The sequence below is a fragment of the Gouania willdenowi genome, chromosome 3 (genome assembly GCF_900634775.1).
Source record: "Gouania willdenowi chromosome 3, fGouWil2.1, whole genome shotgun sequence".
NCBI classification, from domain to species: Eukaryota; Metazoa; Chordata; class Actinopteri; order Blenniiformes; family Gobiesocidae; genus Gouania; species Gouania willdenowi.
Window position 1 is genome coordinate 4,743,208 of NC_041046.1, and position 24,008 is coordinate 4,767,215.

The window sequence follows — 24,008 nt, forward strand, 5'->3', positions numbered from 1 at the left end:
ATGGTGAATGTGGTTAAATTGGCAAAAAATAATCATGAAATATGGTGAAAAGAGGTTAAAAGTGACAATATCTGGTCAATATATGTGACATTAGGTGAAAAAGTGGTGGAAAGGGTTTATAAGTGATGAACATGTCTGGAAAGTAGAAAAATGTGCAGAAAAAGAATTGAAATTTGATGAAAAAGTGTCAGAAATGGGAGAAATGTAGCAGAAATACATTAAAGATATACTTATAGCATATAGTAGACAATATATACTCACTGAGTTTGTAGTGTATTGTACAGAGTGTGACATTTATATCTTGGAGATTTCATAGTATAGAGTGGGCGTGTATTAACTGCTTAAGGAGCCACGCCCATAATTTAAGATTTATTTTTTGAATTTCCCCTGTAGTGACAGGTGAGCCAACACCATCGCTTTAGTTACTTTTTAATTATTTCTGCTCCTTTTTTATTTAGAATGACCTCTACTATGTAAATAAGCTGAGCCTTGGCTACGTAACGATCAAATCCTCCCCCAGGAATTAAGTCTGTGCAGCAACTGTTGCATTGATTAACACACACACACACACACACATTCCAAGGTCGCGCTTGTTTACCGTTCCATTACTCCAGAGTAAAGAGCACAGACATACGTTATTTAAACATACATGGGATTATATCTCATTAGAACAGAGCTGAGCTTTAGGGTGAGAGGGTGAACAACTCATAATGAGTCTATTTATACTGTGTGAGATGTAAATGAAAAGTTTTATCGTTAAAGGATCACGGCCTGCATTTCAGTTACTAAATACTGAGCATATGTAAATGTTCACTAATCGGTAAGAAGTGGAATGTGTGAATCAGACAAATGTGTAAAAAGTACTCACATTACTGTAATTTTGTAGCTTTTATGCGTACTTGTACTCATTTGAGTATATTTCTAAATCAGAAATTTTACTTGTACTTAAATACATTTTAAAAGAAGTCATTTGTTACTTTCTTACACCGAACGTTGCTGAGTAAATGATTATTTTTGTTTTAAAGGGGACACATCATGCTATTTTTCACCAATCTCCATTTGTTCTAAAAACCCTAACAAAATAGTATTTGAGTTTATTTTCATAAACTTGCCTGTTTTCTAGAGTTTTACCCTCTGAAAAGTCACTTTCTGAACCGTTCTGAAATGGGGCCGTTTTGGGGCCTACTTATGCATATTCATGAGTGGGCGTGTCTACAGACGCTGACTCACTTCATGTCTCGCTCTTTTACAGGGTGGTCAGTGATCACCAGAGCCATTTTATTTTTGCCATCCACACATTGTTATTGTTTTCAGTTAAAAAACTTCACATTACAGTAAAACAGTACGTTTCAGGGTCTCGCAGCAGCAGCAGTCATTCAAGCTCACTTTCTCCTCCTCTGCTCTTCTAACTACAGGAATAGTGCATTAAATATGATAATAATTTGTTCTCTCCAACTGCTGCGTCGCATTGTGTCACAAACACGTCAGATCAACAATACGAAGCAATAAAACAGGTTCGTCAATGCGCCGAACCACAGAGCGGGGTACACCTCCCCATGAACTAATAGTGCTGACACCACAGCGTGCGTTCACTGTGGAGGCGTGGCATCGGCGGCAGGAAAGTTCTGTATTTAGTTTTACCGGTAGCCATCAGTCCTTCGCTAGCAATAAAAACAATGGTGGACTTCTGCAAAAATTTTCATCAGGTTGGGGGTGGAGTCCATAGGTGGAGTTACCAGCCGAGGGGAGGGTATTTCATTTGTGACGTCACAAATGTGCAAAATTTTAAACAGAGTAATTTTCTGTGTTATAAGACGTACAAAGACCACAAATAAACAACTGGATGGTTTTATTTCACCTTTTGTGTTGGTGGACACTCAAGTTACCTCATATGTGATCAAAAAACTGCAAAAGTGGTATTTTCATAACATGTCCCCTTTAAAATATTCAACAGACATTATGAAACTACGAAAAAAAATGAAATGACCAGACAACAATCAAATGCATCACATCATAGCCAACCAATCAGATTAAACGTAATACATGGCACCAAAACAGCGTTGAATGCAGGTTATTTTCTTATTTTGAGTATTTTTGGAGTTATTTTGTGTTTTGTGTTGGCTTTTTATTTCTTTCAACTTCTGTAATTTACCGTTTTTGGGGGATTATTCCCAGAATTCTGACCTTAATCTAACTTTTGACTCAGAGTTCTGACTTTTTTCCTCAAAATTCTTACTTTAATCTCAGAATTCTGACTTTTTTCTCAGAACATTAATAATAATGATAAAAAATAATCCTCTTCCATGGATATTGGATATCTGTCCGATATCAGCAACAAAAACATTATTAAATGGATTATATTGGCCTGTATTTAAAATCTGTTATACAAGCACTTCTTATAAAACTCAACTAAGTACGTTTCATTCAACAAAAAAATTCCCCCAATGATTGATATTATTCTGATGCTCATGATGTAACAGGAACATGTGAATATTTTGACCTGGAAGAATGTTTCTGTATCTGATGACTGTATGAACAGAACGTGACCTGGTCATGTATCTAATGAAAAGCTGCCACTCTTCAGAAACACTTACAGTATATAAGACATAAAAAGAGGAATCTCCTCAAACAGAGCCTGATTACATCATGAATGTTAAATTCAAAGTGTCTGAAGGAGAGAAAGAGTAGGATTACATAAATAATCCAATCAGCACATTAACAGCCGTATAAGAAACGTATTCTTGTGTCTGCAGAATTGGTGACAGGTGTGTTTTTAAAAGCATTTTAGTGATAAACCCTGAGGAAGATTTTTGCGATTTATCAAAAACACATAATTGTCAAATATATTTTCTTCAAAACATTTGTTTATGTCACATTTGGTACCAAAATGTCAACAATAATGAGACACATCTTCAACAAACCAATTATTTGGGTCTATTTTGACCGTCAGATGACAAAAAGTGACAAAATAAGAATTTGTTTTGGGAATAATTTTGCACAAGATTTTCTATAACATCATTAATCTTCTTTTTTTATTTTATCTTTCTTGGTTATTGGCAGGTTGCAACCCACTTGAACAGGTGCATATCGCCACCTACTGTACTGGAGTTTGTAAACTAGGGTTGGGGTCAATTACATTTTTAATTTACAGTTACGTTTTCAATTATCAATGTTCAATTACAATTCCGTTATGATTACAGTGACCAGTATTTTTTTCCAATTACAATGAAATTAAAAATTTTTATCCTCAGAAAGTTAATTACAATTACATTCTCAATTACTAAAATTCAAGTACAATTAATCCCAATTACTGAGCCAGAAAAAAATAACCTAATACAAGTTAACCCTCCTCTTGTGTTAGCTTTCTGTTAGCATCTCTAATGATAACAGCTCCTAGATCAGCTGTAAAATACAATTATCTATCATCTCATATATTTGCTATCTATTGATTACATTGTCAGGCTTCCTAATCAATAAAAATATAGGTTTTAATGTTTTTGGTGTGGGCATCTGAGCCTTTTTTCATTCAATTTCAATTTTTTTAATGGTAAAATGTGGGAAAGCTTGATATGAAACATATTTTAATAATTGTTAACTACATGTGTGTAGAACTCTACATAGAGCTATAACATGGTTGACTCCCTACAGCCAGCCGTTCAAGGCCGGTTTATCTGTTCTCCAGGATGTTTGTGTCGGCTGATGCTCCGCCCCCTGCTCCTCTTCCCCACCACCAGGAGGAGGAGGACGCGCTCTCCTAGAATGTTGTCGTGATTGTGAGTTTTGTGCTTTTGTGCTGAGGAGTTTCTTCCTAGTCCTACACTGTGTTGCCCTAAGGGTACATAGTTTAGAACCCGCCTTTTTTCCCCTCTACTCTCCTCCTGTTTTCCCATTTTTCACTCAAACATGATGGTGCCGCAGATGGCTGCCTCGGTGTGTTGGTGCTCATGTTCTTCTCACCAACTGCCTAGTTAATTTCCTTGTGCTGTTTTAAACTGTGCCTGGAGATTGAAATTCTTTCTAATTCTGATTCTCAACAGAATTCCCCCGCTGAGTGTGTTTCTCAGAAGTTTCCTACTATTTGATATTTATGTGTTTTTTATAAATTGTGAAAATTGTCACCATGGGTATATCATCAAAATGTGCTAAAAACACCCCTGCTACCAATTCTGGAGTCCACAAGAACCATTTCTCACTTCCTTTATATCATGCTTTCAAAAAAATGCAGCAGTGTTTTGTTCTACCTCTCTCTCTCTCTCTCTCTCACACACACACACACACACACACACACACACACACACACACAGACTGTGTCACTGTGTCTGGCGCTCGCTCACTATGAAGCAGCTCGTCTGGAGTAAAGTGGATGCATAATGAGGACGAGCACAGAGTGAAGTAACAGGCTGGAACAAAACAATTTAACAATGATGACCTGGTAGATGTGACGAGAGAAATAATGACAGAGGCAGAAAAACAACGCAGGAAAAACAAAGTATCAGGAAGCTAATCGGACACAAACTCAGTGGGAGAGAAACCAGTCCTCGAGAACAGTGTTTCTCAAACAGGGGTACGCCACTGCACTGCAGGGGGTGCTTCAGAGAGAGAGTGGAACATTAACACATAATAGCATTACAAATATGGGTTTTATGTTTAGTTTTAGTAAGAAATTACAGTCATAATAGTGACTATAGTAATGATCTTGATTAGAACATGAACTGAAAATACTAGGGTCACACCAGGCGAGTGATGATTAGAAATAATAAAAACTATAGAAATAAATCTATTCAGGAGGCACTAAATACTGTTTCATTCCACTAATTTACAAAATGTTTTTTTTAAAATGTGTGTTATCACTCATTTATTCCATCATTTTGTTCTACAGTTGTTGTTTATAGTATTTATAGCAAAACGTAGTCAGACATACTTGGATTCAGAAATAAGAAATAAAGGGAACCAAACATTCACCAGAGGTGGCAAAAGTACTCGTCTTCACTACTCAAGTAAAACTATAGACACTTGAATAAAAAATTGCTTTGGTTAAAATAAAATTACTGAAGTTGCTCCTGTACTTGTGTAAAAGTTAAAAATGTACATGTTACTAAATGTACTAAAAAAGTACATAATGTCCCTTCAATAATAAGACAGGGTTTTTAAAACAACAAATTGAATATATTTATTTTTTAATAACTTGTAGAAAACTGGAACATGGAAAAGTTAAATCTGTTAACTTTGAACACATAGAGAATTCAGCACTTATTTTAGATACAATTTGTAAAAAAGGAGTAGAAAGTACAGATATTTATCGCAAAAAAAAAAGAGTAAAAGTAAAAAAAAAATTTTTTAATCCTCTTACTATTATTGGGGTCAATTTGACCCATTCAGTGTTCTCTGTGTGTGTGCGTATGTGTGTGTGTGCGTGTGTGTGTGTGTGTGTGTATGTGTGTGTGTGTGTGTGTGTGTGTGTGTGTGTGTGTGGTGTGTGTGTGTGGTGTGTGTGTGTGTGTGTGTGTGTGTGTGTGTGTGTGTGTGTGTACTTTAACTCCAGTCAATATTAGACTTTCCTCAATGGATGATTCTGTTTCACAACAGTCTGAATAACTCTTATTTATTATTATTATTTCTGTTCCATAGTGACAGATGTGTTATTTTATACTCCTTAGAATTATTATATTGGCTTTGGTAAAGTTATTATGACACAGAAGATTTTTTCTCTATTCCTAAAAACTCATGGAGATGATTTATTTTAATCAGATGAAGACTTCGTGTAGGCATCGGAGATTTGTACATAAGGCTGACATTACGCTAACATTATCTGTCATTAGCATTAATAAGGTGTCATGAAAGCTGTCATTAAGTGTGCTAAATTATGACACCTTTGGAGCTATGTTGGCATTTTATTGGTTAGGTGGAGAGATCTGGTGGGGTTAGGGTTAAGAATTAGGGTTAGGATTAAGATTAGGGTTAGAGTTAGGTTAATGAAGGGCATGGGTTAAGTTAACGAATGACCCCCCTTTATTTTGTTTTGTTATATTGTTGTTCATGTAACATAAAAATGTAAATAAAGTTTAAAAAACCCTCAAGGGTAAAATGTGTTGTAATTCAATTGAATGTAATTAGAATTGTTCCATTAAGTGAATACTTGTGTTAGCATGAATCATGACTGACAGTAAGTCCATGTGGTGACTTCTTTCTCCTTACGTGTGATGCTGTGCTTGTGAGGGACTTTTTAAAGCGACTCTCAGCTCTGACACTTAAAGTTGACAAAAAGAAAATGTTGGACGGATCTATTTTAAACTCAAAAGCAGAATTGTCACATTTTGAGTTCATATATGAGACTAGCCTGCTGCGGATAAAGATCGTTTTATCTTTTCCTACTTTCCCAAGAGTGTGGAAGAGTGGTTTTAACGTCAAAGACCTCCTCCTCCTTCTTAAAGCACCTTCTGATGTGTCTCTGTCAGATGTTTTCTTTGGTTTTTTCTCCCAGAAATAAAGTGTTTTCACCTCTGCTTTGCACCTAAAACGCATCTTTAGACAAGTCTGTGATCAAACCAAACTAATGTGTATTTTATGGAAAACTATGTGTTTTCTTACTTAGTGTGACTATATTTTGATTTTTAAAAAAGAGAATTTTTGGGCCAAACCCAGCAGTATTCAACGTTTTCTTGACTCTACATTGTAGAGGTAAAAGATGAATAAGTTGTTATTGTCCGTAAGATATAAAATACATTTCTCTATCTATAACAAAGACTTAATCTGTAATCAGCGGTGACTCAAGTCAATCACCTTCATTATGATTACAACAATCTGTCCTTGAAAAATCTCATACAAACCTTAAAATATCTTTTTCTTTGAAACAATGAGAAATATCTCCCCTAGAAACTAAAACTATAACAAAAAACCCTCAAGGTTTACAAAACATTAGATAATCAATAAATATTCAAGAATTAACTGACCATAACTTCCTTTATTATCCAGGAGGGTTCTCCTGCTGACATTTTTAATTAAATCCACGAGTATTTGTTCTCTTTCAGTCTTTATTTTCTCTCTGCTGCGTGTCTGATGATTTTGTCAAAACAAAGCAGGATCTTCAATGATTTCATCATGTGAGTTAAATTACCGTAATGAACCATATCAGCTGTAACTACTTAGCTTTCAGAAACTGGTAGAATTTCTCCGATAGAGCAAAAATTAGCAAAGTCACGGCCTTTTAAATTAACGTGTTCCCACAGATGCGTTCAGGGTCCCTGGGAAACCTGGACATTTTCATCTATTTATAAAATCATAAGACGTGAAAAGTAAACGAAAGGGTCTGGTGACCCTACCTTACTACACGTGTTGTTTAACAGAGACTATCGTAGTTTAAAGCTGCTGGAGATGAAATATTTCACAAGATAAAAACATGTTGTCGGCCTCAGAGAGCAATAAATAAAATAAAAACATTTGTGTAAACACTCTCCTATTGACATTGTTGCTAAAGTTTGGTGCATTGCATTGTGGGATATTTAATAGTGTTTTTACTTCATTCTTTCTGTGGTTTCTAGTATTGCTTCTCCAGAAAAGGACAGTGATTGGTTCAACTCCATTTTTGTTCTAGTTTCAAACAGAAGAATTCTACAGTTTGATTGTTTTTGTCGTTTCCAATCAAAGTCTAGAGCGATTAGGTTCACTGTGAACACAAGCGCACGCAACACGGACTGAAACAGGAAGTATGGGATATGACGTTGAATGCACAGCATTGTGGGTAATCAGGAAAACCAGTGACGGTGTGAAGCAGAGCTTTAAAACCACCAAAAGCAGGAGAACTGGTTACAGTAACTAGTTACAGTAACTGGTGAGCTCATAGAACTAGTTACAGTAACTGGTTATCTCATGCAACTGGTTACAGTAACTGGTTACAGTAACTAGTTACAGTAACTAACAGTAACATTCAACAATGGAGCAGTAACCAGTTGTCCTGCATTTGGTGGTTTGTTGCAGGTCTGTGTGCTCTGCGTCATCACCGATACTTCCTGTTTTTAGTCCACACAGTTTGTGTTCACGGCTAACCCAATCAATCTAGACTTTTATTGGAAATGCTCAGAAACCAGCAGAAACAATCGCTCTAGAGTTCTTCAGTTTGATCCGCTCTGGACATTGTTTGTGTTCACACCGACCAAACGAGGAGGACTATCTGAGCAAACACATCCTTTGCTTCTTTTAAATGATCTAGGATCCGTCTGTGTGAAAGCACCCTAAAATATAATGAAGTAATCAAAGTTCATCTAATTTAGAACATTTCATCTGTTTATCATTTGTTCTGTACAGTTTCCTTTGGTGAACATTGAACACTTCCAAACTCATTATCTAACCATTGAGCTTTTTGTAGAAAAAACTATAGAAACACTTGGTTTTAAAATATTTGAATCTTAAATCTGAGTTTCTGAACAAAGTCCCACATTATCCAATCAGGTAGTATGATGTCATGCACTTAAAATGAGATGAGCAGAGTTAGCCATTAGCTTTATTAGCAGTGCAATAATATGAGTCGAGTACCAAGAAAAATGCTGCTGTTCAGAGAAGTTTTGTCAGTACAGGGAGTCATGACAGAAGTCACTTTCTGAACAAGTTCATAACAAGTCATTATAATAATTTCTAAATTTAATATTGGATTTCTGTTGGATGCTGTCAGTTGTTAACGGCTACTGTCAGCTAATGGGGCGGGGCTAGCTTGACTTCCATGCCTGCCTGAACTAAGGCGATGCTGTGAACCACGGGGATAGAAGAACTCTTTGAATGCTGTGAAACTTCTTCTTTCTCCCTGTTTCACGTGGTTCTCCTGATATCACCCACAATGCCGTGCGCTCTACCTCATCGCCTATACTTCTTGTTTTTTTATCCGCTCCAAAAGCAGTTGTGTTCACAGTGAACCTCGTCGCTCTAGACCAAACGAGGAGGAAACATTTTCAACACTCTAAGGTCCGTCGGTGTGAACGCTCTTTTAGTTTCATCGTTTTGTGTAAACCCCAAAATATTTCCCAATTTCAGTGAAAACATCAAAAATGCATTGGAAAGAGTTTTTGTGGAAAATGCAAAAACACTACTATGCATCTGTCTACAGAACTCCACATCCCACAATGCAATGCAGAACTTTTTACCAACAATGTCAATGATTTTTTTTTTTTTTTTTTTTTTTTTTAAACTCTTTAATTATATTTTTATGTTACATGAAAACAAAATAAAGGGGGGTCGTTCATTAACTTAACCCAAGCCCTTCATTAACCTAACTCTAACTCTAACCTTAACCCTAACCCCACCAGATCTCTCCACCTAACCAATAAAATGCCAACATAGCCCCAAAGGAGTCATAATTTAGCACACTTAATGACAGCCTTCATGACACCTTATTAATGCTAGTGACAGATAATGTTAGCGTAATGTCAGCCTTGTGTATAAAAATGTTACCAAATTTTTGTGCAGCACTTTCAAAATGTCACTTTTTTTTTCTCAGAGCAAATATTCTTGGATCTCCGATGCCTACACGATGTCTTCATCTGATTAAAATAAATCATCTCCATGAGTTTTTAGGAATAGAGAAAAATCTTCTGTGTCATAATAACTTTACCAAAGCCAATATTATAATTCTAAGGAGTATAAAATACATCTGTCACTATGGAACAGAAATAATAAAGAAGACAGAGTTATTCAGACTGTTGTGAAACAGAATCATCCATTGAGGAAAGTCTAATATTGACTGGAGTTAAAGTACTTATGGATTCTGATATTATTGCAAGGCAGCTTGGAAATGAATCGTCTGACTGGAAATCCCATCACACACACACACACACACACACACGCGCACACACACACACACGCACACACACAAGCTTTATTTTTACGCCACTCTTTTTCATCAGTGACTTTAATTTTGACAGAATTATCCTTAGTCATTTGGACCCCTGGTTTCTCAACCTTTTCACCCCGTAACCCCAGAGAACAGGGACCCCCACTGTAGCTGAAGGTGGTTGAACACAGACATGAACATTGACGAACAGACATGTGTAGACAGGACCACCTATAAGGGGGAATAAAGAGATAAAGATAAAGAACAACTGAGAGGAAAGCACAGAGACTTTGTCCTGATGAAGAATAACGGCTAAACATTCCAAGCATTGTTATGTAATTATTATTACAGAGCACCAAAGTACTGTATGTAGTCATCTTAAAGGAGTAGTCATTGTTTTAATCAGAAATAAAATGGGTTAAAAATTGAGCATCGTGTTAGTTCAGGCAGACACGGAAATCAAGCTAGTCCCGCCCCTTCATCTGTCAGTAGCTGTTAACGACTGACAGCATACATCTCCTAATCAGTTAATCATCCAGCTGATCATGTTGTATGCTTCTCATTGGTTAGAGTTGGTCTCAATGCTGCATTTAAACCATGGCAACATACTTCCCTCTTCCTTTTCTGTCTAATTAAACACTGTCTTTTGTTGGCATCTAAACATCTGTGCTTCTGCTCCAGGGGGTCCTGCTGACCGCTCTCTCTGCTTATGCCTCTCCATGGAGCTCATGGAAACGCGAATGGGAGCTCCCTTCGCTTTGGGCTTTCCACACAACTGCTGGGAAGGGCAGAGAGGTCCCAGAACAGAGCCTTAGCGCCAAATCTAAAACGCATGCTAAATAAAGCTATTTGACTAAAGTCAACCTGACATAAGTGACCAAAAATTTTGATTAAAGTGGCCAAAAATGGACAGAAAAAGTAGTAAAATCAGTTAAGTGTTAATATTGGAACAATTAGTTTAAACTGGCAAATATTGGGCATGACAAATTATTAATGTGGTTAAATTGGAAAAAATAGGCATGAAATATGGTGAAAAGAGCTTAAAAGTGACAATAATTAAAAAGTGGTGGAAAGGGTTTATAAGTGCTGAACATGTCTTGAAAGTGGAAAAAATGTGCAGAAAATGTCTTGAAATGTGATGAAGTGGCAGAAATGTAGCAAAATGCATTAAAGGGAGAAAAATATGGCAAGAAAAAGTGACAAAAATTTGGGGCAAGTTTGGTGCAGTTGCAGAAAAATGGTAAAGAAATAAGCAAAAAGGAGCTCAAATTGGTCAGAAAATATTCATAGTTTCTTGAAGGCATCTGGAGGCCAAAGAAGAGTTTTGGTGAAGGAAGGAGACAATAGAAGAAGAAAAAGGTCGCAGTCAGAGTGAAGCATGAGAGCACGAGAAGTTATACAACAACAGAAAGAGCGATGGTATAAGTCAGCACAGGACCTTAGAGGCAGTGTAAACAAATAAACAGATCACACACACACACACACACAGATATCAGATCCACCAATCAAATCCTCCACTGCTGCGTGTGGCCCTTGGAGAGGCGTTTGACCGCAGCAGATTCATCTTACACACCCTGACCCCGAGCTTACACGCTCTCTTCCCTGTGGAGCACACACACACACACACACACACACACACACACACACCGCTGGACTACAGAGCAGGGAGTGTAAACACATAAAGGAATAAAACCACAGTGCAATAAACCAAAGAGTAACACACTTATTTTGTTTGTTTGCTCCAGTCTATATTAGATGCTGTATTTTCCCATAATGCATCAGGGTATTGATTCATGCGGTGAAATAGAACCGCTCTTTAAAGCAACTCCACATCTGCGTCTCGTTTGTTTCACTCATCGATCCCGAGCTTTTAATTGCTGTGTGAGAAAGAAAAAGAGAGTTGTTCATTGGTTGGTCACAGATTATACTGTGTACGTTGTCATCTGTGTAAGAGAAGCATTAAATTACACATGCAAACCTTGAGCTATAATTGTGTGGCCCCCAAATAATTTAAATAATTACACAAATGAAAAACATGTAAAATTAAAGAGCAACAAAAATCTGACATCAAAAGTAACACAGAAATGTACAATATACAAAAGAAAAAGAAAAAGGACTCACAACACACAGAACAACAAAATAATCATCTTTTACCAAAAACAGCAGAAATGTGTTGAATCGTCACAAGAAATCACAGAAAGAATGAAGTAAAATCCGTCTACTGGACTCCACTTCCCACATTTTGCTCAGAATTATGTGAAAAAACATCTATAGATCATAATGATGGAATAAATGAGTGATTACGCACATTCTATAGAATCTCATTTTGTAAATGAATAAAGTGAATGAAACAGTATTTAGTGCCTCATGAATAAATTTATTTCTATAGTTTTTTTATCATTTTATATTTTCAGTTCTAATCAACATCATTTTGTGTTTCTTGTGTCATTTTGTGTATTTTGTTGATGTGTGTGTTTGGTATTATTTAAATTGTTCTATCTCAGTGTGTGTGTTTTCGGTGTCGTTATTATGTTTGTGTAATTTGTAGTAATGTGTCTTCGTTGTAGATTTGTGTGTTGCTGGTAATTGTAAAGTATTTATTTTTTTATTGTGTGTTTTTGGTGCCATTTTGCGTATTTTGTTGGTTGTTCTTTTTATTCTTCAGTATATTTTTCTCTTATTTGGTGTTTTTGTTGTCGTTTTGTGAATTTCTGGTAATATTTAGTATGAATATTATTTTGAACTAAGAAACAAACATTATAAGACCACATTTTTTTTAATGCTTACATTTGTTAATTTTCCTTCTTTTCTCTCTCTCTCTCTCTCTCTCTCTCTCTCTCTCTCTCTCTCTCTCTCTCTCTCTCTCTCAAGTACCCCCTGTAGTGCCACGTACCCCAGTTTGAGAAACTCTGCTGTACAGTATATACACAATGAACCATCATAAACTGAATTTTTTTCCCTGCTCATTGTCTCTCAGGAAGCCAGGCGTGTTTTGTCTCTTTGTAAACGTGATTATTTCCTCTCTCTCATTAAACACCTTTAGATAAACGTAGAAAAGTGAAACTAAATGTTTTCTGAATCAGCCTCACATCAGTGTTAGTGAGTATTGATCCGTCCTGAGTGCTTCACTCATACACAGTTGTCGGGGATGATACGTTATCAATTGATTGGTAGATAGACTTCCTTCTGTCTATGATGGAGCAGCTGCTGAGCTCCAGCTGTGATACAGATACAGATGTGGAAAAACAGTGATCACAGATGAACTGGCCTTAATTGGATTTGAACAGCCTGTGTATTAATTAATAAGCTTCACGGTTGACGAGTTTTCTGACTCATCCATCCTCGCTGCACAAAAATAAAAATAAATAAGGAAAAAGGCTTTGACTCAAAGTAACAGTTAATCAATTATTAACTAGCGTCTCGGCTCTATTTCACCAGTTGAAAAGTTGGAAGAGTGAGTGTGTGGGTGTGAGTGTGAAAAGGCTCAAAGGAAGAGTTGATTGGTAGCAGACTTTAGAAAAGGTCACACAGCGCAGATTAGTTGTTCTGTGTGTGTGTGTGTGTGTGTGTGTGTGTGTGTGTGTGTGTGTGTGTGTGTGTGTGTGTGTGTGTGTGTGTGTGTGTGTGAGAGTGCTGATTACTACTAAAGCTGAATTCAGTGATAACAACACAAAGTCTACTTCTTAATGACGTGGTTAGAAACTCTGTGTCCCAGAATCACCCTGTGTTCTGTTCCATACGATCAGACCAACCAACCAAACACCTGATCTAAATAAACTCTAAACCAGGGGTTCTCTACCTTGGACTCAGGTCACAGGACACTGGGAGGGGTCACCAGATGCCTTTAAAAAATGAAGATAATCTTTTGAACAATTTGAGCTTATATTTGCTTATTTTTACCGTTTTTCTGCAACTCCACCAAAATCATATTTTTGCTCCTTTTAATCAATTTTTTCTGCATTACTCCCATTTCTGACATTTTTACATCATATTTCAATGCCTTTCCTGCACAAGACATGTTAAGCATTTATAAACCACTTTTCCACCTAATGTCACACATTTTGACCCATTTTTGTCACGTTTTACTTCTTTTCACCATATTTAATGCTTATTTTTTGCCAATTTAACCACATTCATGATTTGTCATGCCCATTATTTTCCAGCTACTGTTAAACTTAAACAATGACATTGGCTCTGCAGTGTTTGGAGTCGGAAAAAAAGAAATTGTGCTTTTTTTTAGTGAATTATTTTTCTGTAATGAATTTATTGCAAACTTCATAAAAACACAAGCTGTCTTCACCCATGCAAACGTATTTTTTCTGTGTGTCTTTGGGGAGCTTCAGCGTCGTCTTTGATGACGTGTTTAGGTGATTTTCAACAAAATCTTTACCAAATAAAAAATACTGTAATTAATTGAATAATTCACTCTCGTGACCTTGTAAGGAACCTTTCAAAGGGAAATGTCTATACTGATAGAAAGCAAACGTTCAAGACGATGCAACAAACTTTCAAGTGAAAAATCTAACCTTTCTACTGTACATTTATTTGTGAGTTAATGATCTATATTGATTTATTGATCGGTGAGGCCTACACTGTAATACATGCAATTGTTTGGTATGTTGTTATTGTACATGTTGCACAGCTATATTTCTATTTAATTCATCATTGAAAGACTTTTATTTTATTCATTGTTGTGTAAAATCTAATTTGTTAATCAGATGTATCACGTGTGTTTGTGCGATTAAGCCAATTGTTCAAACTCTGGTGCTCTTTCAGTTTTTGGTATTCACCAAACTTTAGTCGTCTTTTCCCCTTAAACCAGAACACATCGTAAACCCATGATCGATTAGCATTAGCTGCGCTTGCACTTTGATCAAAGAAACCCCTCCCCCAGGGGGCGCTGTGCTGACGAACCTGTGTGTGTTGTGTTCAGTGCTGCTGCTGGGCATCTTCCTCTACACACGATGGAGGTCTTACAAAGGGCTGAAGGAGGGCGTTTACCACGTGTCTGCACATCACGACGGCTGGGAGGACATCAGAGAGAACGTTCTCAACTACGACGAGGAGGGAGGAGGAGAAGAAGACCAGGTACGCACAGCACGCCCACCCCCATATCACGTCTGCTTTAAAGTTAACAAACAGATGATAATAAAATAACATTTACAATCACACATTTTAGAAGAGTAATAAAGCTCCTTTTATTTTTTTATGACAGAAGGGAAACAAAGGTCACGTGATCAACATTCATGTCAGCATTAGAATAATGATCAATCAGAGCATTAACATGAAAATATGCATGATTTCTATTGTTTTGTGTGTTTGTTGTTGTTTTGTGTGCGTTTTTTAGTGCATTTTATTTTTGGTTTTGTATATTGTTGATAAGATTTTGTGTGTTTTTTGGAGTAATTATTGTTTATTTGATGTTTGGTGTTTTTTGGGAGTGATTTTATAGATTATTCTCATTTTGTGTGTGTTTGTTCTTGTTTTGTGTGTGTTTGTAGTATTTTTGTTGTTATTTGGTGATTTTCTTTTGTCATTTTGAGTGTTTAGTTAACAGGGCCACTGTTAACTGAGGGCCACATGTGGCCCCTGATCTGCCCATTCTCCATCTCTGATGTAGGCTCACTGTGTGTCACATGGACTCATTCAGAGCTTAGTTTAGTTTCATTATCTATTTTTAAAATAGGACAATTCATACTAATACAGTATACAGTACTAACAGTATTGACATGTAAATACAAAAGGGCTTGTCCTGCATGTCACACATTTGGATTTTTAGCAGCTGGGTTGATGAAGCCTCTAAAACAGGCCCGTCCAATTTGGGGCCTGTGGGCCAAAGTTGGCCAGCAAGTGATTAGTTTTGGCCCGCTGCCCACATTTGAAACTGTTATTTTTATTTTTGATATTTTAAAAAATAATAATGTAATACTGTACAGTGATTTATGAGAAAAAATGTTGTCGAGCTTTGATTGTATAGGGTGGGGTATGTTGTCTCCCATTTTGTAAAATTTTTTGAGGACACTAAATTTAAAAAGTGTTCTTCAATTTTAAACTAGTTTAAGTATTTATTTTGCACATTTATCTTATTGGCATATTTAACATTTGAGTTCATGGTTCTAGATTCTCTCCCATTTTCAGAGATTTCAGGTGTGAGATGTTGGTACATTCCCTGTAAATGTGAGAGCGATGACTGATTGTTTTAGCTTCTTCTGTGTTTTTCTGTTTTCTTCCTGCCAGATTTAATAATTTCTCTGTCTGATCTCAATGGGACAAAGTCTTTTTGGTCTGATTTTATTGTGTGTGTGTGTGTGTGTGTGTGTGTGTGTGTGTGTGTGTGTGTGTGTGTGTGTGTGTGTGTGTGTGTGTGTGTGTGTGTGTGTGTGTGTGTGTGTGTGTGTGTGTGTAGAACGCCTACGACATGGCCGAGCTGCAGAAGTCCCTCCAGCCAAGCCCCGCCCAGTCACTCCAGTACTGCCGCTCCCGGGCCCTGCACCACCCTCCCCCCCACCACCTTCACCACCACCTGCTCCACCAGGCCCACGGCCACCCCCCCTCAGTCCAGCCCTTGGAGCCCCTCAGCCGGACAGGAAGCTCAGCAACGCTGCCCCCCTCCGTGGCCTCCACGTCCTCCACTTCCTCCTGCTCCTCGTCATCCTGCACCACCACCACGGCCGCGACCGCCGCCAGCCTGCGGTGGGACGTCCCCCCCACGCGGCTCCCGGCCCAGGGTCAGACCCGGCCGACCCAGTTAAGCCGACGCTCTCTGTCGTTCTCCAGCCAGGATCTGGCGCGCTACCTGTGCGAGATCATTCGTGACGCGGACCAGCATCCGGACACTGGACCCTTTGACTCCCTACAGGTGTTCTCCACCGAAGGAGGGGGCTCCCTGGCCGGGTCGCTCAGCTCCTTCAGCTCAGCAGGGCTGGATGGAGGGGGGGAGTCAAGGAGGGAGGAGACACTCGCCGACTGGGGGCCTCGCTTTGAAAAGCTCCGAGCGCTTTATGAGCGCGCCGAAACCAGTGACCTCTGAGCTGCCCCCGAGACTGAGAGGGACCCTGATCAACGGGACGCAAAGCCCCTCCTTATGGGGGCGGAGTAATTATTCAGTGACTGACAGGGGGAGGAGCTTCCTGTCCTGTAATGACAGGAAAAGACGTTACATCCAGTGGACGATGGTTCCCATCAGTCCCAGTGGAACCCCCCCCACACACACCCCCACCCCAGCATGAGTGTCAGCTGAGCAGCTGCAAACGTTGCAGTACATTTTTTAACTTGTTAGTGAATCAATGCCACCAAAACTTGTATTTTTGACACCAAGCTGCTGATTTTGTACATAAACCTGCTCTTCTATTTTCCACATGGGGGGGGGGAAATAAAGTGGGGGTGGGAGTTCATGCTATGTGAAGTTGGGGGGGAGGGTCATACTGAGTCCTGAGTCGCCCTCAGACCGCAGAGCGCAGATTGTCACTGAGTGGATGTTGTTGTTGCCTGTACACAGCTTCTGCCAATGTTAGTATAAAAAAGACTGGACAAGCCCCCGTAAACCCAGGGAGTCCTGGGTGAGGCTTTTATTTTTAACGTTGTTATTTTCAGCTCTGCTAATGTGTCTTCTGCTGGCTGGAGTGGTTCTGTATTGGTTGGGTGTTTTCAACTTCCAGCGCTCAGTGGGTTGTAAGACATCAAGCTTTCTGCTTAATACCGCACCCGCGTATTCATTTGATTTCCTACTCTCACTCTCACTTCTCCATCCACCCCCCAAACCCCCCACCCAGAGGGAGCGCGTGCAGAAAACCAAACGGCTCCATAACAAAGAGATGCCTTTGGACGGCAGGAAGGAGAGGAAACGCTCGCTGTGTTTACGCTTTTCCTCACGCATACGAAACGACACCATTTCAAACAGAAAACCGCTCGGGAGAATATCAACCATGTCAGGCTCTTTTTCAACTTGATAGTCACTGAATAGAGGCTGTGAGATGAGGAATAAACAGAAACATCTTTGATACAGTTATCATCATAATAATATAATACATTCATGTGCCAAAGTCTGGGATTTTGGGCAGAAATCATTAGAATTTAAATAGACATTAAAAGTGACAAGTGACAATTCTGTTTGGTCTCCTAATCTAACATGCAGGGTTGGGGTCAATTACAATTTCTAATTATTTCTTCAATTACGAATGTTCAATTACAACTCCTGATTACCTTGAAAAGCATTTTTTTCCAATTACAATTAAAATCACAATGATTGTTTTTCCCCTAAAGTTAATTTACAATGAATGACAATTACTGAATCTGAATTAAATTATGCAATTAAAACATATCTTTCCTCTTGTGTTAGCTTTCTGTTATATCACTTATGATATCAGGTAGTTTTGACTCATGTCTGAAATCAGCTGTAAAACACACACAAAAATATTATATATTATCCAATTTGTTTTTTATTAATACCAATAATATCATTGATTAGGAAACCTAACAAGGAAACCATTGTATCTTTATGGGGTTATTTATTAAAGGCTCAGTAATTGTGAATGATTAAATTTGAACTTAAGTAATTCAGAACGTAATTGTAATTGACTTTCAGGAGGAAAATAATTGTAACTAAATTGTAATTGGAACAAAGGCCGTCATCTTAATCATAACATGGATAATTGAAGACATAATTGTAAATGAAAAATGTAATTGACCCCAACCCTGGCTCAGAGGTTTGATCAGGTCCCAAAAGATTATTTTGTGTCATTAATATTCACTCACAACTTTTAAAGAGTTTCTCTAACCCAGTGGTTCCCAAACTGGGGGCAGTGACATCATGACAGGGGGGCGCAAGGGTGGGGCGCTAGAATGGCGTTGATGAACCTTGAGCATGAAAAATAGAAAAAGTGTTTTTTCTTTGCACTTTATTAATAAAGAGCTTTATTACTGTTCCAAATCTTATGTTATTAAAATAAAATAATAGTTATTTTTACTCTTTTTAAAAAAAAAAGAAAAAGTATTTTGCGATGGGGGGTTCTTGAAGGAGGGGGGGGCACAGCAGAAAAAGTTTGGGAACCTGCTCTAACCTATAAACCCAAACCCTCCCACTATGGACTCTAAATGAAACAATCAGGATTTCCTTCAAGTGCCAACTTTCATCTTTAGTTCAGACAAAGTGAAACGTTCGTTGCTTTGATTGGTCAAACAAACAGAAGCACTGCTTTAAAGACTTTGATGACGTGTTGACCTCGTAGGGATCATCAGGTCCTCGGCTTTGGTTTCAGGCGACAAACAGATTTATTTTGGGTCTGTTCAGCTTTTACGATCCGTTTCATTTTGTCGTCTTTTCAGCGTCTTGACTGGTCTGGTCTGGTCTCATTGTGTGTTTTTATCGCCATAGAAACGACACCTTTTCATTTGGTTCTTGCACCTTTAACCATGTTTCAATTTCAATTATAGCAAGAAACCCAATATTAAATTCAGGAATTATTATAATGACTTGTTCTGAAAGTTCTCACGGTTTCTCAGTGATTTCTGTTGTGAACCATGACTCCCTGTAGTTTAACACGAGTTCCCAGAACAGCAGCATTTTTCTTGGTACTCGACTTATAATAATGAACAGCTATTAAAGCTAACGGCCAACTTTGCTCATCTCATTAAAGTGCTTGAACTTTGCTTACTTGACTGTATTCACACCGATGGACCTTATAGCTGTAACTAGTTACTGTAACCAGTTCCATGAGCTAACCAGTTGAGGGGATGTTACTGGAGTAACAGAAACCTGAAGAAGAGGTTCTCATCTATGGGTCAAAGCCAACACTTAAGAGTGCGTTCACACCGAACGCGACTTTAGTGACTCTGGCGACTAGATTACATTCTAAATCAATATAAATGACCTCCCTTCAAGCGTCGCGACTCACGTGATTCCAGTGATAAGATGCTCAAATTCAATTCAAAGTCGTTTGAATTTTTCAAACGACTTTGAGAAACAATGAGTTTCTCTCCACGTCACTCCCCTGGTCGGAGAAGGGTGTGTCTGCAGAGCCAGAGGCTGCACTGAGAGGACTGTACACTTATACGGCCGCACGTTTACAGCCTTTGAAATTCCAAGTCTATTTGGAGTGAACTCATTCTTTCGTAACTCCGTAAGTTGATCATTTAAACTCATCCCAACGTAGAAGAGTGCAGCCCTCGCGTCACGTCACTGGAGCGATGAAACCAGCAAAATGTGTGACTTTTCAAGCAAAGTTGTTTGGTGTGAACGTACCTTAAGTGTTCACTAGAAACTTATTCCTTCTCCATTTGTTCTTTCACAACATTCAACAATGGAGCAGCTTTTGATGGTTTTAAAGCACTGGTTTGCACCGTTGCTGGCATCGCCGATACTTCCTGTGTTTGATCCGCTCTGAGCACGATTCCACAGTGAACCTAATCGCTCTAGACTTTGATTGGAAACGCTCTGAGACCCACAGAAAAAATTGCTCTAGAATTCTCCTGTTTGATTTTCTCTAGACTTGATCTTGGAACATTTAAACCACTTTAGGGTCCGTCTGTGTGAATGCACCCTTAAGTACTTGCTTTGACCTGTAGAAGAAGTAAAAACACTTCTATTCATCCGTCTACGAAGTAAGCAAGTAATTTATGTATAAAGCGCTTTTTACAGATAAAATCACAAAGTGCTGTACAGAGTTGTGGTAAATTGATCAAACACAAGGTTTCTGAGGCTGGTTTTAACAGATGAGCCCAGATCACCAAGAGAGTTTTTAATCAGAGGATCTTTTTATCAGGAGAGATGATCAGAGTTTCTGTTTTATTTGAATTTATCTGGAGATAATTTGATGACAACCAGTTTTTGATATGGAATATACAATCTAAGATAAAAAGTGAAACTCTGAGTCATTAAAGGAGCAGTACAACTGGATATCGTCAGCATAAAAATGATAAGACACATTTTTAAAACCACGGATCAACCGACCAAGAGGCATCAGATACAATAAAAACAAAACAGGCCCCAGAACAGAGCCCTGGGCTACTCCACATGACAGGTTGGACATATTGGACATAACATCGTTAATAGCAACATTAAAGGTTCTTCCATTAATGTAAGAGGTAAACCACTGGAGAACAGTACCAGAAAACCCATCTCAGATTTGAGTGGATCAACCAGTATACTGTGATCTACTGTATCAAGGGCAGCATCAGATCAAGTAAAACTAAAACTGTGTAATGACCAGAGTCAGCGGCCATCATCACGTCACTAGAAACTTTCAGAAGAGCAGTTTCAGTGGATTGATCTAAAACCAGATTGATATTTATCATAAAAATCATGCTGTTCCATGTATGAGGTTAGCTGCTTAGCAACCATTTTATCCATGATTTTAGACATGAAGAGAAGCTTAGATATGGGCCGGTAGTTTATAGGCTCCCCCGGATCAAGATTGGGTATTTTAAGAATTGGGTTTACTACAGCCTGTTTAAAGAAGCTGGGGACTGAGCCAGATAAAAGTGAGAGGTTTATCAATTTTACCACCCAAGGACCAACAACATCAAACACATTCAAAAGCAGAGAAGTAGGAACAATGTCTACAGTGCTTGGTGAGGGTTTCATCTTTCTACTAAAACTTCAACATCCTGTAGGCTGACAGGAGTGAAGGAGGACCATGAGCTCACAGGGGCTGAGGCAGTGCACAATCTAACCAAGAGAGGAGTGATGCTAGCCCTAATGTATTGTACTTTGTTTACAAAAAGTTAAAAAAAAATTGTTACAGTCATCCTGTGTGTGTACAGGCACATGGGACGGTGAGGGTGCAACAAGGTTTTCAATAGTATTGAACGAGACCTTGGGGTTTTTCTTATTTTACAAAACAAGGTTAGTGAAATAAGCATAGCGGGTGCGCTTTACGAGACTCCATGTCCCACAATGCAACACACCAAACACAAATGTCTTTTTTTTTTTTTTAGTGCAAATAATGTTTGATTTATTGATCTATGAGACCTACAATATGTTTTTAAATGACGAAATATTTTGTCTCCAGCAGCTTTAAACCACGATAGTCTCTGTTAGCCTGAGGTTAAACTTGTCAGGCTGACAATCGACAAACAAAAAATCCACATTAGTTTGGTTTGATCACAGAAAATTGTTGCTTTCAGGGACAAAGAAACGAAGAATACACCCTCAACTGGTTAGCTCATGGAACTAGTTACAGTGACTGGTTAGATCAAGGAACTAGTTTACAGTAACCAGTTTACATTAACTGGTTAGCTCATGGAACTAGTTACAGTGACTGGTTAGATCAAGGAACTAGTTTACAGTAACCAGTTTACATTAACTGGTTAGCTCATGGAACTAGTTACAGTAACTAGTTTACATTAACTGGTTAGCTCATGGAACTAGTTACAGTGACTGGTTAGATCAAGGAACTAGTTACAGTAACCAGTTTACATTAGCTGGTTAGCTCATGGAACTGCTCCAGAGGTTGTTTGGAGCAGACCAGAAGTTCTCTGAACGCAAATCGAGACAAACCAAGAAGATCAATTTATCAGCTGTTCCCCACCCATTCAGACCCAGTCCACCACTAAACCGATGTGAACACAGCCTTAATGTGAGCAGCGCTGCCTGTGGCTCATAAACATAACGGTTTTGCTGACACGGTGTGAATACATTAATTCATCCAAACTGTGAGCGTTTTTAGTAACACAATCTCAAGTTCTCTCAAATGTTGTTTGGCTTCCTCATTACATCAGGTTGATTGATCCTGTTTTCTTTGCTCATCCTCTCGTCTCCGAAAGAACAAAACAAATGAGGCTTTCTGCAGTTGTTGAACCAGCACAAACAATTTGTTAGAAAGGAATAAAAAAAAAAGAGGAAGCGCTGCTCACGTTGCACAGAGGAAGAGGGATCTGATTACAGAGTGTGTGTGTGTGTGTGTGTGTGTGTGTGGGGGGGGGGGGGGGGTGTCCCCAGTGAAGCAAAGCTGAGCTGTAACAATCCATAAAGAGGCCTGAGCTTTTCCTCTGCTACTAAAGTCACACTTTGCTTCAAAATATGGGAAAAACAAAAGGTGCGAAAGCAGGATGAGTCATGGTGGGTGTTTCCATTCACCTCCATCTCATCAACACTCAGAGTGAGAACATGTCACAGCACTAATCCTGATAGGAGGCGATGGCTTACTGTCGCACTGGAAAACTAAAGGATTGTTTGGACTTTGGAAAAAAGTACTTTCCCAGATTGCAGCTTTCCAGAATCCCTCTCTGTGTGTGTGTGTGTGTGTGTGTGTGTGTGTGTGTGTGTGTGTGTGTGTGTGTGTGTGTGTGTGTGTGTGTGTGTGTGTGTGTGTGTGTGTGTGTGTGTGTGTGTGTGTGTGTGTGTGTGTGTGTGTACTGCAGACACAGTAAGACGGAGGCTGATTCTTTTTTTCCTCAGAGCAGGACGATGAGGGTTTGAATCCCGCTCACAGAGCAGCTCAGCGTGGCCTTAAGGACCAACATTTTCACTCCCTCCATTTTCATTCCTCAGTAACATGAAGTGGCTTCTTAAATGTTGTGTTTGGGTGCAGACATGTCGTGAACCAAGTCAATGTTTTTACCTCTTTTGTAAATGCAAAGATAGACTGATAAAAAAAATATAAAAAATATTGCTTTTTGTCCAGAGAAGTAGCTTTGAAGATATAAAAAAATCAAATAAAGAAGACATATTTTTTATCCAAATGATGTTGATGAGCTTTTGACAGTTGGAATAAGTGTTTTGTATTTGCTTTGATCATTTGTTTTCCTCAATAAATTCATCTATTTGCAGCAGTGGCTTTGCTGAGTCGTGATTGTGTGAAATGAGTCTTATATAACAGCAAACGAGCATGTTCATGGCAGATCCAGTGAAATACTGGCAGAATATGTATTTCATGTTTGGAGAACAAGCACGGCTATGGTAACGTCTGGAGAGGTCAGTTTAATGAAATGATAGAAAGATTATTACAATCCAGTACCTTTATACAGAAGATACAGGAGAAAAGATCCCAGGGGTGCCAGGTGGAAGCTAACTATGGCATTTGTACAATAATTTGACCCTCTGTATGATGTGCGATCAATAATCCCAAAAAAAGGCTAAATATACAATAAACTGATAGTTTCGCAGTGTTGCCCAAGTCTGCCAGACAGTTTTTCCCAGTGAAACCTGAAGGCAACTTTCACCACGTTTCCAGCCAATCAGAGGCTGAGATAC

The 24,008-nt window shown here is 38.5% G+C and overlaps 1 protein-coding gene across 1 annotated transcript in view; it reads left to right on the forward strand.

Annotated features, from left to right (window-relative positions):
- Positions 1-17,947, forward strand: part of LOC114459565 (neural-cadherin-like) — a 494,937-nt gene extending 476,990 nt beyond the window's left edge. Inside the window, exons 36-37 of the mRNA XM_028441778.1 lie at positions 14,751-14,905; positions 16,224-17,947. Coding sequence (XP_028297579.1) covers positions 14,751-14,905; positions 16,224-16,847 — 779 coding nt within the window. The 3' untranslated portion in view covers positions 16,848-17,947. The remainder of the gene's footprint in view (positions 1-14,750; positions 14,906-16,223) is intronic.
- Positions 17,948-24,008: the final 6,061 nt, after the last annotated feature.